This window comes from Podarcis erhardii (assembly GCF_964252035.2).
Source record: "Podarcis erhardii genome assembly, chromosome: 10".
Taxonomy (NCBI): Eukaryota; Metazoa; Chordata; class Lepidosauria; order Squamata; family Lacertidae; genus Podarcis; species Podarcis erhardii.
Window position 1 is genome coordinate 37,999,473 of NC_138500.1, and position 14,525 is coordinate 38,013,997.

Below are 14,525 nucleotides of genomic sequence, written 5' to 3' on the forward strand. Positions count from 1 at the left end.
GAGGTAGGATTTGGCTTAAACATTGGGTGTATATCCCTCTCAGCCTCCTGGTGTAGGGCTGAGGCATGACAGGGTCGAGCCTAGGATTAATGGGCTATCCACAAGATGCAGACCTACACAGATGGCCCTCCCAGGCTGCTGAAGGCAGCTCTATGGACCATCAGCCAAATGCCTTGGCTTTTGGACAGAGACTTCCATCTAGACCAGGCATAGGCAAACTCGGCCCTCCAGATGTTTTGGGACTACAATCCCCATCATCCCTGACCACTGGTCCTGTTATCTAGGGATCATGGGAGCTGTAGCCCCAAAACATCTGGAGGGCCGAGTTTGCCTAGGCCTGATCTAGACCTCTCTAACGGGGTACCCTGTGAACACGCCTTTTCTGAGGTTGGGGTGACACACCACTTCACCCCCCACCTGCTGTTAGACTAGGATTCCCTCTGCCAAAGTTGTGACGATTGCTATCAGGAAGGCAAAACCTGCAAAGGGGGCCAATCTGTTTGCAGACAAATTCCTTCTGGGCTCCAAATACAGCAGGATGGGGGCTGCTTGAGCCTGGTGGGGCAGTGCCTCATTCACCCTAATGGACCCGTCTTCAAAGACGCCTCTTTGTCACTTGTATGTTGCATCCAGAAGTGTACTCCCTCTGAATCATTTAGCAGTTGTGGCTAAATGAGTGGAACTTCTGTTGACAGACCTCTGGTAGAAGAGGTAGGAAGAGCTTAAGGATGGTGGACACAAATAAGTTATGGTGGTTTAACTGCTTCAATGGGATCTGGAGGAGGAGGAGGAGGAGAAACAGAGGGTGAAGAAAGAGCTGTGAGTGAAAGGAGTGCCTTTCCCCATCCTTAGGACCCCCTGGGAAACTCAATAAATCTTCTGTACCTGGAACAGAGGGTAGAGAATGCAGCTGAGTGGGACACAGCTGTTGGCAGCCTCAGGAAGTACCATCTACCTTAGGCCTGCACATAAAAAACAAGTAGAGTGAGATACTAGGGTGATATTTGCTGTTTCCATGAACTCCTTGTTGTGAGACTTTTGTGGATGTACATTTTATAGGTAATTGTATTTTTGTAATATTTTGTTTAAGCTGTCTGTTGTTGCTTCAGTTTTTTGTACCCTGCTTAGAGATATTTTTAATAATTAAGTGATGATGATGATGATGATGTAGAATCCACACTTTTAATACCAGCTGCCGCTGCTTTTAGTGTATGATGGATACATTTTTTTAGAACTCTCAAGTCCCAGACTCTGTAAAAGAGCCTCGTGGCTTCATTTTCCTCTAAATAATCCATCTGCTAGATACAAGTACTAGACAAGCCCATAAAAGCACAAATTCAAACCAGATTTGGTATTTCATTTAGAATAACAATGAATAATTTTTTCCCAGAAAGCTGGTCAATATCACAGCCAAATTGATAAAACAATAGCTAAAGTTTCTATACAACTGTGTTTCTAATTTATTTTTCATTCCTGCCTGTTGATGTTACCCTTCAAATTGGTAGTAGAAGAGTTGTAGCTCAATGGTAGAGCACATGTTTGGCATGCAAAGGTCCCTGGTTGAATCCTGGCATCTCTAGGTTGTAGTTTTTTTAAGCAAATCTCAGATAGGATGGCAGGAAAATCACCTACTGAGTGAGACCTAATTCAGTGTAAGGAAAAGTTACTTAAGCTACTTTTTCTCTAGCAAAGCAGATGTACTAAAAATAAAATACTATGCTTAATAGTGCTTAATGTGATACTAATGGCAAAAGAGCCACTAAAATGTCTTATTTTTTGTAAGTCATGGTTCTCAAACACCCTGTGCACTGATGCTGCCAGTCACAAAGAGCAAAGAAGAGTATTTTATCATGGTCGTTTACATCCTTCCAAAAGCACTGTGACAGGAAGCGGGGGGGAAATAGCCCTGGTAAAGTTATTCCCTGGTTGGAAAATAAAGCTGTCTGTCACAGAATTACACCCCACCCACTCTACCTCGCAATTTTCACTTTATGGATAACACCCGAGTCAAATGTGGAAGCTACATCAAAGTATCAACCTGAGGAAGTACCCTAAAAATGAAAACCTTTCCAAATCTCCAAAGCAGTTGGTTCAGACCACTTCAGATTAAACTTGTTTGGATGTGCTCCAAATACATCTGAAGTGGGAGCATTCACCTCCAATTCTTTCCTTGACTGAGTTCTTTTGTAAAAGTTTGGGCATATTGATTGGTTGTCCTTGGAACATTTTGCTCTGCTGCTTCCTTCTAATAAATGTTTTATTTAGTTTTTCTAATCTAACAACACAAAAAAATGTGCATGTCGCAGTCAGTTTCTGATACATATGTTACTGAGGCATCCCATATTTCTACAGAAAAAGGGGTTTTTTCACCCTTACATGATGACCCTAATCTAGATTGGCTGAGGTGGGCAGAGACCTCCAGATATCCAGCCTGGGGAGGATAAAGCAGCCCGAACTACCAGGAGTCGCACTGGGATCCGGGGGGCTGCACGTGATCACATAGAAGGCACCCCTATTTGATGTGGGGAGCGGTCATTTGTTAACAATAGTCTGCTTATTAGAAATGTTTATATTGCACTAAATGAATGTATATTTGTCCAGAATGTGTAGCTATCACAATACATAACATCTTAGGTGTCTGTACATATTCTGCAAACTTCCATTGTTTTTTCCATTGTGACTTCACACTTAGACTGCAACGCTGCCTCCTCCCTCAAGAATATGCCCAGAGGCTCAAACTAGTGTGTTCCTTATTAATAAAGATGAGGGTATGTAAAATAGACAATTGACAAACCTGTGTTAAATGAACCAATAGAGGTCAAACCAGACATGACATTAAAAGTGTATTTGCATTTATGTGCAAATTTTAAAAATGCAAACAGAACCCATTGTTGAGAGGATGCATCACAGCATGTGTGAAGTGTGAATTTAACTGTTTCCTCCCCTGCTGCAGCTATGAGAAAGATTACTATTCCGAAACCGTATTTCTATTAGGAGCTTCAGAGTAGCTATTTTATTCAAGACCAAAACAAGAAAGGGTTAAAAAAATTCCCTCCATACATGCTTCAATTTTGACAGTGATCACACACTACCACCTAGCAGCTATTTGCATTTTAAAAAAAGAAGCAGTGCGTGCTAAATTCAAATATGCATTTTAGGGAATGGTTGCAGGTCAGTGGAAGAGATCATGGATTTGCATGTAGAAAGCCCCAGGTTCAGTTTGTGGCATCTCCACATAGGGCTGGGAAAGATTCTTGTCTGAAACTCTCTCTACCCCTGCCAATCAGTGTAGGCAATACTGAGCTAGATGGGCCAACAGGTATATGGCACTTCCTGTGTTCCTAATGTCACATTTAGTCTGGCTCTTACGCTGCATCCTTGCAAAAAGCTTGCACAATTCCTTGGTGCAAATATGAATGCTTCTCTATACAGTGCATGCAAGGCACCATATTATGATCACATTTTGGTTTTGATTTTTTAAAAAGTTTAACATTAGTCAACAGTATGATGCAGCAGCAAAAAACAAAAAAAAAAACCCTAATACTATTCTAATGCATCAACAGAAGTATAGTGTCCAGATCAAAGGAAATAATAGCACCACTCTACTCTGCTTTGGTCAGGGCACACCTGAAGCACTGTGTCCAGTTCTGGGTGCCACAATTTAAGAAGGATAATGACAAGCTGGAACCTGTACAGAGGAAGGTGAGCAAGATGATCAAGGGTCCAGAAACCTACCGTAAATAGAGGTTGGATGGCATTCTGTCATGGGTGCTTTAGTCTAGATTTCAGCATTGCAGGGGGACGGACTAGAGGACCCTTAGGATCCCTTTCAACTCTACAATTCTATGATTGTCTGATTAAATGGAAAGAAAGATTATTGAATACAAGAAAGATTAGGCATAGTTTAACCCCACTAGAATCCATGGAACTTATCCGTTTAAAGATGCACAAACATTCTACAAGTTCTAATGGGAACAATCAAGTCCCAACACCCTCACCTGGGAAATTAAATCACACAGTAGGTACGGAATTCAAGTAAGCATGTTCCTGATTGTAGAATTAAGCACACTTTCCATGGATCACATTGAAAGTGTTTCTATGATACCTGTCATTGGCTTTCTTCATCACTACTATTTTGAGGAACGAAGAACTCAATGCTATAAAACATTGTAATTATATGTTTTATTAAACCAAAACGCCATAGAGTTAGAACTAAAACTGTTTTGCATTACAGGAGCACTTAGATACCAATGGAGGGATTGACCCAACATGCCCCAGCACTGAAAACCCTAAGCAAGAATGTTTCCTCCCCAGGGCCCTCCACTATCAAAATTGGGTTGGGGGCAGGTGGGATTAAGAGAACCCCCAGAATAACATGCAGTGCGTAGAGAGCAGTAGCAAGCTGCTAGGCTTGCACAGGCAGAACACTTGTACTAGCCCAACACTGAATTCCATCCCAAGTCCTACTAATTAAGGAGAAACACATTTTGCTGTCAATATTTTAATCACAGTTTCTTTAAAAAAAATTGTTTTGCAAATGACAAGTAGTCAGGTTGTCAGATTGGTAATGTTTTTGTCTTAAAATCTGCCTGTGGTTATTGGCCAAGAGTAGAGAGAAACATGCGCCCTTGCAAGTGGCGGGTGGAGGTTGGGTGAGTACCATGCTAGTGCTATTGATATTTGTGCCTTGTGCCCCAACAGAACACTACAGGCAACTTGTTGCACATCAGTAACGGCATAGAGGCACCATTCCAATTACTACCTCCTACCCCACTTTAGTAGCTGCATCAGCCAATTTCAAAGCAAAAAGATTCTTCAAATCTGGAGACCACTTTATGTTTTGTTTTATTATTGTTTTTAGTATCATGTGGGATACACATGCTTCTCACTGCAAAACTCTTTATGCTTAAAACTAATTAGCATAAAAATTAGATCAGGTGGCAGAAAGTCAGTTCCATTTCTGGAAAGTTATTAAAAAATAACATATGCAGAATAAGCATCAAATTATATCAAACTATTCTAAGAGTATCAAAGAATTTCTTAGCAAATAATCTTACTTACTTTTCCTAATCAAGAATCATATCTTTAAAAACATTCCTGCATCTGTTTTTGATCATAATCAAATAAAAGGTTTCCGCAGGAACAGATGGCGCTAGTTTTAATGCTTTGTTTCCTAATTAAGATGAAAATGATTTATTAACATTTTATTATATATGTAGTAATGATTCCTTTTGCCCACTCTATTCATTCTTTTAAACCTTGAGTTTAACATCTCTGGCAATGACCTTAAGGGCTGCAACTGTTTGATGTGAAAGCCAGGATTTCCTGTACTTTAGCATGAAGGTGCTGAGGTGCATAGCTGTTTTAAGGGTTAACAATTGTAGTCATTGATGCGTATATATTAGGCTGTATTCATAAAACACTGCGTGTTGCCTGAGTCAACCTCTTACAGTCTAACCGCAGTGACCAATAGGAAGAACAGAAGAGAATCCAAGAAAGCTGAGGTAAGCTACATTCTCAAGCATTGTCAAATTAGAAACAACAGAATGTTAGGTGTCTTGGGTAATGTGTCTGGGGATTACTGCTGTATATTTAGGGTTTTATGCTACAAATTTACAAGAGCTCAGACTACAAATAATGTTAAAAGGAAACAAAGACTTTTGTACTTAAATGATTTCCAACAGCCACCAGAAATCATCACCTAACCTGTACAAGGTAAAATATTTCAGTTACTCATTATAACAATGTTGGTATATATTTCTTGTAAGAGAAAGATGTCAGAGACATTGTGCTAAATCCAGTATGACATTCTCTGGAAATAATTTAGTTTCTCTCACTTGCTCTTCTTTCTACAGTATTTTATTACTTCAGGCAGTATTCTGCTATTTTGTGGACAGCAGTTTCAAAGCCTGTTAGCTCTTTTCAGCTGTTGGACTTTAGAGAAGCAGCCGTTTAAAAAAAACCCAAAACCCATGTAAGGCATTGGTTTTCCCTTTGATTTAGTGATTCTTATGACTTATGATTTTCTTTAATACTTCCCCCCCCCAAAAAAAAACCCCTCCAAAAAAACCCCCCCAACCTTTCTGCACCAGTGTATCCGGCTTATTTTCTTTCTTTCTTTTGAAATGTTATATATACTTTTAGAGAACCAAGACAGACATAAAAATTTGGGATGCACTGTTGCTGTATAATTACTACTGCATTGTAGTAACTTGGCTTGCATGTTAGGTTTTTTTAATGTATAGCTATGGAATATGTGAGTTTTAATGTGAACAAATTAAAAAAAGAACTGGAGAAAGAAATCTGAATACGTGGCCAAGCAATAAAAGTGAAATTCTAGAGAGAATTTGTTTCCTAAGTAATTTACATTTTAAAGAGGAAAGCCAATAATTTGGGGCACAGGGGAGCGATTGAAGAAGAGGAGTAGGTTTTCAAACAGAGCTCTCTAGACTTCTAGGGAACATACCCAGCAAGCAGCCGTTAAAATATTCTTTGATCTTTTTCTTGTGTGTGATGAGAACCAGGCCTAGAAAATCAGAGCCATATGCCTTCTCATCTAGGAGTACAAAAGAAGATGTGAGTTTCTTCATGGAGGACCAAACTAGGACTGGATAGCAGTCAATAAAGGCAATTATGTCAGTCACTGTATGCCACCTCTGTTTTGGGTGATGTTGGGATTTTTGCACGTGAAATATTTTCCCTAGTTTGGAAAAAGGCAAGTTTTTAAATGTTACTGAAATTCAGTAAGAGAAGCAAGCTCTGTCTCTAGCTTCTTTTAAACATGAACTGAATGTGCACACACTTACTGTATCTAGAAAAGGAATGAAATCCAGATTGAAACATACTATTCTTAGAGTCATAGCTTGTAGTTCCCCCTGAATTTAAGATATGACCCCTCTTTTTTCTCTTGAAAAAAGTTGTGACACCATGCAAGACAGCATTTCACCCTTATAAAGGAATGCACATTGTTGCTTTCAGAAAAAGATACTGTGGAGATGTATACTTTCTTATAACTATTTTCCCCTTTTCTCCAAGGTTAACTATGAATGTACAATTGTATTCCAGCCTATTGGTAGTCTTCTTGACCAATACCGTGTGGACTCGTAATATCAGGCCAATGTATGATCAGCCTGATACATATGACTGGTCTTTCTACAGCTTTGAGTGTCCACAAGAATGCTTCTGTCCTCCTAGTTTCCCAAATGCCTTATATTGTGATAGCAAGGAACTTAAAGAAATTCCAGCCATCCCAGCACGAACCTGGTATCTCTACCTCCAAAACAATCTCATTGAAACAGTTACAGGGAAATCTTTTGTGAATGCTACACAACTAAAATGGATAAATCTGAACAACAATAAAATTACCAGCAATGGAATTGAAAAGGGTGTATTCGGCAACTTGAAAAATCTACTCTACTTATTTCTTGAGAATAATGAGTTAGAAGAAGTGCCTGCTCCATTGCCATTGAGTTTAGAGCAGCTGCGTTTGGCAAGAAACAAAATCACTACAATCCCCGCAGGGGTCTTCAACAATATGGAAAACCTCACTGCGCTAGATCTACATCAAAACAAACTGTTGGACAGTACTCTCTCAAGTGACACCTTCCAAGGACTTAACAGCCTCATGCTACTCAACATCGCTCAAAATTCACTTACAAAAATGCCACCAACCCCTCCAGCTAATGTAATACAGCTGTTTTTGGACAATAACTCCATTGAAGCAATACCAGAAAATTATTTTGATGCAACGCTCAAACTGATTTTCCTTCGACTGAACAACAATAAATTAACCGATAAAGGTCTACCATCCAAAATATTTAACATTTCATCTCTTCTTGACCTTCAGCTATCTTACAATGAACTCACCAAAATCCCATCTATCAATGTTCACCTCGAGCACCTTTATCTTGACAACAACAGGATCGACAGTAAGTGCATATCAGCAATCTCAGACAGATGTTTTTCCACAGAAATACCCCTCCCCCACACTCCTCCCATTTATAGCACAAATGTTGCAGTGCTGTGCACACATGCCCATGCACACACACACACACGCATTCACAAGTCCAAAAGTGTATAGGTATTAGAAGCAACAAGAAACCAGACCAGCTCTGGTTTAATGAGAACCTATTGTACAGTATTTCAGAAATACAAGTTCTGTACATTTGACCTAAACTGTAAATTCCATTGGCTAGTGACTAAGCCCTATTTTGTCTAACCTCAGTTTTTGAATGTAATCCATTCCGGAGGTCCGTTTGACTTCCGAAATGTTTGAAAACCGAGGACCAAAGGTCTGTCAGCAAATTCAATGGGGAAACTTGAGAAATGCGCCTCGGAAGCCATTCGACTTCCAAGGCGTATTCGAAAATGGAAGCATTCACTTCTGGAATTTGGCATTCAGCATTCATATTTGTGATCACATACTGTATAATGGGATGAGGATCAAGTACAAGAAACATAGGGTCAGCTCCCACAAAACAAATTCTGGCACATGGTTGGAGATCCAAAGTAAAATGTAGATGGGTCTTATTAACTGGAGAGAGAGGGCGGAGCCCACAGAATGCTCTGCTCACCTAAGATAATAATGCAGACTCTGTGGCCCATAGCTTAACTTCATGTGGTTATGGAAGCCCACAGGCAGAGGAAGAGGAGGAGGAGGAGGAGGATTGAGCTGGGGGAACAGCCAAAGGGATGGATTCACACAATAATGATTTACAAGTCACAATAGATTGCCGCAGAAGAAATATACATGTTAACAGAAGAATGGTCCCCATCCCTGACCTAAGGTACACAGATGTTTTGTGTGCTGGCAGATTCCTTACCATTAAACAACCCATCCAAGCATGATACCGGGCCAACAAAGATCAGCTTAATGCAAACCAGACTGCAATTGCATCACAAGAATCAAACAGAAACAGTCAGTGCATACCATAAGCTGGTGAGCCTAACCACAAATCACACATCGAGTCACATTATCACACACATGCATGATAGCACGACAGAATTAGGCATTGCTTCCAAAAACAATTTACCCATTTTACAGATGGGAAACACTAAGAGCTTCTAGTTCAAAGAACAATCACGCTAGAAAATTCAAATCCCGGGCAAATCAAAATTACTAGACACCACTCCTCACAAGGGGTGAAGAAGATACTGCCAAGTTTTAAGAGGCAACATGCAGCCTCATCACCTGGTGACTGCTGAGCAGCAGCCGCTTTTAATTTGCTCTGTTACCTTTCTCATCTTCCATGATAAAAAAATAGAAGGAAATAAATGCTGAACTGTGATTCCTCTGGCTTCCCAACAAGTCCTAATCTTACAGGATCATATTTAAAATATTTACTTGGTGAGTTTTTTGTGGGGAGGGAAGACAATGATTCCCAACCACTTTTCTTATGCTCTTGTCTTGTTTTTTTGTTTTAGGTATTAATGGAACCCAAATATGTCCAGTTCCTATCCCAGGGGATCATGTCTATGAGAGAAACTTACCACGACTCCGCTATCTCCGCCTGGATGGCAATGAAATCAAACCTCCAATTCCATTTGACCTCATGTTATGCTTCCGACTTCTTCATGCTGTTGTTATTTAAGGACAGCTTAGTGTTACCATTATTGCGTTAGTAAACAGGTTTTGCTGGCATTAAACTTGTTAGAACTTGCAGGTGTTTTTCGGTCAATTATACTGTCCCCCCATGGAGTTTGATTTTTAATTGTTAGAGTTTCATCACTTCTTTTTCTTTCTCAAAAATACTCTCTTGGTACAGCCAACCTGTCCCAATTATTTTAAATGTCACTCTATTAAGACGATGCTTTTGCTACTCAAATGTATTATCTAGCTGTGGGTTCAATAAAAGTTTTGGCATTCTTCTTCTACACTCTATACATATTGGCCTGCAGATTCAGGTGTAGTACATTTCACATATTAAGCAAAAGTAGAATATATAATTGCTTATTTTGTTATCTTTTTTTAAAAAAGAGCATTGCTGTAGATGCCAGATAGCATGTTTAATGATAAAAATAAGCAGCAGAAATCTCTTTCCCACCCTCTTCATTCACGGAAAGTGTTATATTGAAGACATTAACAGCTGCAACACTGCTTCATTTTGTTAGAATGGGGCCAAATATCTCTTTTCAAAAAGGAACATGTAAAATCATACGGTTCAGAAGCTCCATATGCATGGAGCATGGCTTTCCACCAGGAGTGATGTTTAAACATGTACTTTCTTACTTGTACTATTCCCTCATCATATACCAGCAGAATTGCCAGTAAATTCCACCTGTAAGAAATTTCAAGGTATACCTTAGCAAACCATCTAAGGAATTTTGAGAGAAGAGTTATAAGAAGATGAATGCAAGTTATGTACATCCCTAAAACACTAGCATTGCTACAAACACATTTCATTTATCATTGTACATGAACAGCAGAAGCAGCCTTAGGTATCTGTTTACTGAAAAAGTGCACAAAGAAAAACTGCAAAAAATGATTTTGTTAGGAGAAATGCACATGAACTGTGTTCAATTTTTTGTGCAGGCTTTATTTAACCAAATGTAAACTGACATAGAAATGGAGCAAACTGAACTTAAAATTGGAAAAATGAGAAAGGGGAACTGAAATTGACAAATCTGTTCATCTCTACTTGGTGAATGTTATCTTTACCTTCCAAAAAAGTAGATTTGCATGCTAAATTATACATAACTAGAGCCACAGTAGCCATAGTAATTTATTTTTAGTCAAACAACTTTACATGATGATAATGATGATGATGATGATGTTAATAAAGAAATGTGACTCACTAATTAGTTTTTGTCATATATTTAGTTTTGAACACTTGACCATGTTTCTTTCTGTCCAATTGCAAATTTTACATGTTTCCTAGCCCTACTCTGGGAAGCCAATCTTCATCCTGTCCAAGATTATAGGGCTACAACAGAAGCAACTGATGACCTTGCCACCCAAAGGCAATCCTGCACTAGATAATAAGATAAGTGCAGATATACATAATGACCCAAAGCCCTGACAGCCTTTTTGTGTTGGGGGGGGGGAATAAGAGAATACATAAAAGCATAAGGTTTCCCAGTCTGCGATCTTATACCATGCTGTTGCCTATGTAAAGGTAAAGGGACCCCTAACCATTAGGTCCAGTCGTGGCCAACTCTGGGGTTGCGGCGCTCATCTCGCTCTGTAGGCCGAGGGAGCCAGCGTCCATCTTCCGGGTCATGTGGCCAGCATGACTAAGCCGCTTCTGGCAAACCAGAGCAGTGCACGAAAACGCTGTTTACCTTCCTGCCAGAGCGGTACCTATTTATCTACTTGCACTTTGTGCTTTCGAACTGCTAGGTTGGCAGGAGCAGGGACGGAGCAATGGGAGCTCACCCCGTCACGGGGATTCAAACCGCTGACCTTCTGATCGGCAAGCCCAAAGCTCAGTGGTTTAGACCACAGCGCCACCCGCATCCCTATGCTGTTGCCTATGAAAGTCTAAATTAGTCTGCCTTTAAGTTGCCACAGTAAACTAATATTCCCATCTGTTTGGAATTGCCCATATATAAAATATGCTGATAAGCACTATTAAGAATCTGTGTCAGAAATATAGAAAATGTTTGCTATATGCTATATGCAAGAAATGGAAACTATAATGCATAAGACCAATTTAAAGCAACACCAACAGTTCCTGGGGGATTTTTTTATTTCTTATTTTTTGCTGTACTGTCTATGTGAACTCCATGGTATTCTTGAACGTCCAACATAAAAGAAATGAGGATGGAGCACAGCAAGGTTTATCAGTTTTGCAACTTTTTTAAACAATAACAGCTGTGTCTAAAGAATCTGATGATGAGGAATGGTCATTCAAAGGTGCAAAAGAACTACAACTCAAGCATAAATGCATGTCTAAAAAAGTAAATTACAAATGGCACATCCCAAGGTACAGTTTCACATAATTAATGCATCCCTTGAACTTGTATTAAAAATATTCATAGCAGTTGTAAAAAGGGACACACATCTCTAGGATCACACCCATCTGTCCTTTTTATGTACCACATGCAAGAAATTTCTACTCAACCAACTGTGTAGCTGGAAAGAATTAAATCATCTATCACTGGCAAGTCTAAAGGAAAAGTTTGCAAGAGCTATGTTTTATATAACAAAGAGTCTCATATTTCATGGCTGAAGGAGAAAAAGTAACTGCTAAAGGAAAAACCTACATCATATATTATGCATCTTTATTCAGTAGCATATGAGATATAATTAATGTATATTTAGTATTGATTAATTTAACCAGTAAAGTCTATTAAAAGTCTGTTGAGACAGATGATTCCAGAACTGCACAATCATATGATGCTTATTGGGAAGTAAAGCGTACTGTAAGCATGTTTAGGATTTCTACCTAATAGTACCAAACGATACAAACAAACAACACCATTTTGAAGCTGTAGTCTAATGGGATGCAACTCCACATACACATTACAACTTCATATATTTTTATTTTGAGTTCTGAATTACAGCATTTTCCCTACCTAGTACTGTACCAGCATATCCACAATAGCCAACCTATCATGGATTTGGTTGGCTCTCAACCTCCACCCCCACCTCCGTTTCTTTCATTCTCAATTATGGTGGGCTTCAACTGTGCAGGATAGGTTGACACAGCAGACCACAGCAGTATTCCACGTGTCCAAGAAGCATGCACTGAACTAACACCAGATATTTTGTTCCTCCTACTCCCAGCCATCACCAGTTGTTGGATGAAGAGATGGAAAAATCTACTGTGTATTGTAGTCCAGCATTTGTACTAGGTTATAATGAGAACAATTCTTAAACAGGATTCTTAGTTTTTATTCACATGCCTTTTCAAAATATTTTCAATCTTTGGACTCACGAACTGCAGAATCGGACTGTCATGACATCAGTGTTTCATTACACATAGTTTAATGAGGGACTGGTTGTGAATGAAGAACTTGCCATTTTAATTTGTGCTATCCCCTCTCCCCACTATTTTTTGTCATCCAGTTTGGACATGTTGTCCATGAGAGCCAAAAGCAAACAATAGTCAATCAGTATAACTGATACTAACAACTGGGAATAGATGGTAAATATTTCCCATATGGCAGATTTTGGGAAAACAGAGTGACATTAGGTCTTTGGAATCAGATTCCAAATCAGATTCCATCAGATTTCATCAGATTCCAGAGCCTGGAATCAGATTCATATCCCAAGCCCTCTAATATATTTTTTGTGGGGGGAGGGGAGAGGACAACATAAATTACCCTCACTATTTTTCCCAAATATTGCAGTACATAACAAATACTAAAACTGTTTATTTCAAGTCATGATAGACTCGTTTAAATTTAGGCAATTATTCCCAATGTTGGTTTTCTTGAAGCTACAAAAATATACACATTCATAGATAGATAGATACACACACACACACACACACACACACACACATGCTACAGTTCAATAATCTGAAACATACTTTGTAAAAGCAGAACAAAATGGAGCACAGCAACAGATTTTCTCATTCCAAATCATCCAAAGTGAAGCATTTAAACACAAGAAAGCATCAACAATCTACTTAAAAAGCAACCATATTATTAGTTTTTACAGTGGCGCAGCGTGGGTTGTCAGCACCCGGGACAAGGCAAGTAATTTGCACCCCCTAACCCGTGGATGTGCGCCCCCTAACCCGTGGATTTGCGCCCCCTAACCCTAACCCCCAGATGTTGCGCCCGGTGCGGCCAGCCCCCCCTGCACCCCCCACGCTACGCCACTGAGTTTTTAAAAGACACTGTTTTCATATAATTATAGTAAAGTGGCATATCTAAAGTATATGTATCTAAGGGATTGTTTAGTACTTATTCCATATATAAGCTAAGTCCCAGGATGTGAAAAATGCATTAGCATATATTCTTTCCCTGTTAGCGGCACGTTTATCTCACTTTTCTTCCCCTTTCTATTTTCCCTTTGTTAAAATTTAGATTGTAAACTGTGTGGGACAGGGACCTGTACAGTGAGTGCCATGCATATCAATGGTGCACTATCTGTACTATTACAATGAAGAAGAGGTTTGAATACAAGAAGTAGACATTCTTACCTGTAATCAATGTCCTTTTAGATCTGCTGTATTGGGTATCTTTTGTGAAACTGCACTTTCTTTTTCAGAACCCAGTTTCCAGAAAAATCCATTCAGCTAGGCCTGGTTTAGGGAAACAAGGCAATGTTAGGACTTGGAAGTTGGTTGAGTGTAGCTTCGGAACATACCAATAGAAAAACTGAAGACAGTGGAGTAGTTACTAATGCTGTTGTTGCGAAATAAAAAGTAACTAATTCTTTTGAACCTCACCTACTGTAGCTCTTTAGATTCCAACAGTTATTAATCTTTGACTGTTTATATATGGCAGCTGTGAAGACAATCTCTTTGGGCTGTGTTCCCTAGTTCCTCTGGCAACCAGGTCATGAGCACAGCCCAACACTCTCTTTTATTCTAATTTCTTACATCTGTGAAGGAAGATAAACCTGTTCATTG

The 14,525-nt window shown here is 39.4% G+C and overlaps 2 protein-coding genes and 1 long non-coding RNA gene across 11 annotated transcripts in view; 2 read left to right on the forward strand and 1 right to left on the reverse strand.

The window, feature by feature from the left end:
- The window catches only part of LOC309351007, a 207,516-nt gene that overhangs the window by 191,300 nt on the left and 1,691 nt on the right, over positions 1–14,525 (reverse strand). For all 8 annotated transcript variants that reach the window (XR_014160629.1, XR_014160630.1, XR_014160631.1 and 5 more), the window contains exon 2: positions 14,094–14,195. This is a non-coding gene — a long non-coding RNA (uncharacterized lncRNA). The remainder of the gene's footprint in view (positions 1–14,093; positions 14,196–14,525) is intronic.
- KERA (keratocan) lies at positions 5,328–10,797 on the forward strand. 2 transcript variants are annotated; one of them, XM_081879328.1, is made up of 3 exons: positions 5,328–5,504; positions 7,036–7,928; positions 9,424–10,797. In XM_081879328.1, the coding sequence occupies exons 2-3, from the start codon at positions 7,043–7,045 to the stop codon at positions 9,588–9,590; spliced, it is 1,053 nt and encodes a 350-aa protein (XP_081735454.1). In that variant the 5' UTR covers positions 5,328–5,504; positions 7,036–7,042; the 3' UTR covers positions 9,591–10,797. The 2 variants fall into 2 exon arrangements, with proteins under 2 accessions (XP_081735454.1, XP_081735455.1); XM_081879329.1 differs by lacking the exon at positions 5,328–5,504 and adding an exon at positions 5,541–5,715.
- EPYC (epiphycan) overlaps positions 14,432–14,525 on the forward strand; it is a 30,249-nt gene continuing 30,155 nt past the window's right edge. The window contains exon 1 of the mRNA XM_081878323.1: positions 14,432–14,451. The gene's annotated coding sequence lies outside the window, so the exon portion shown is untranslated. The remainder of the gene's footprint in view (positions 14,452–14,525) is intronic.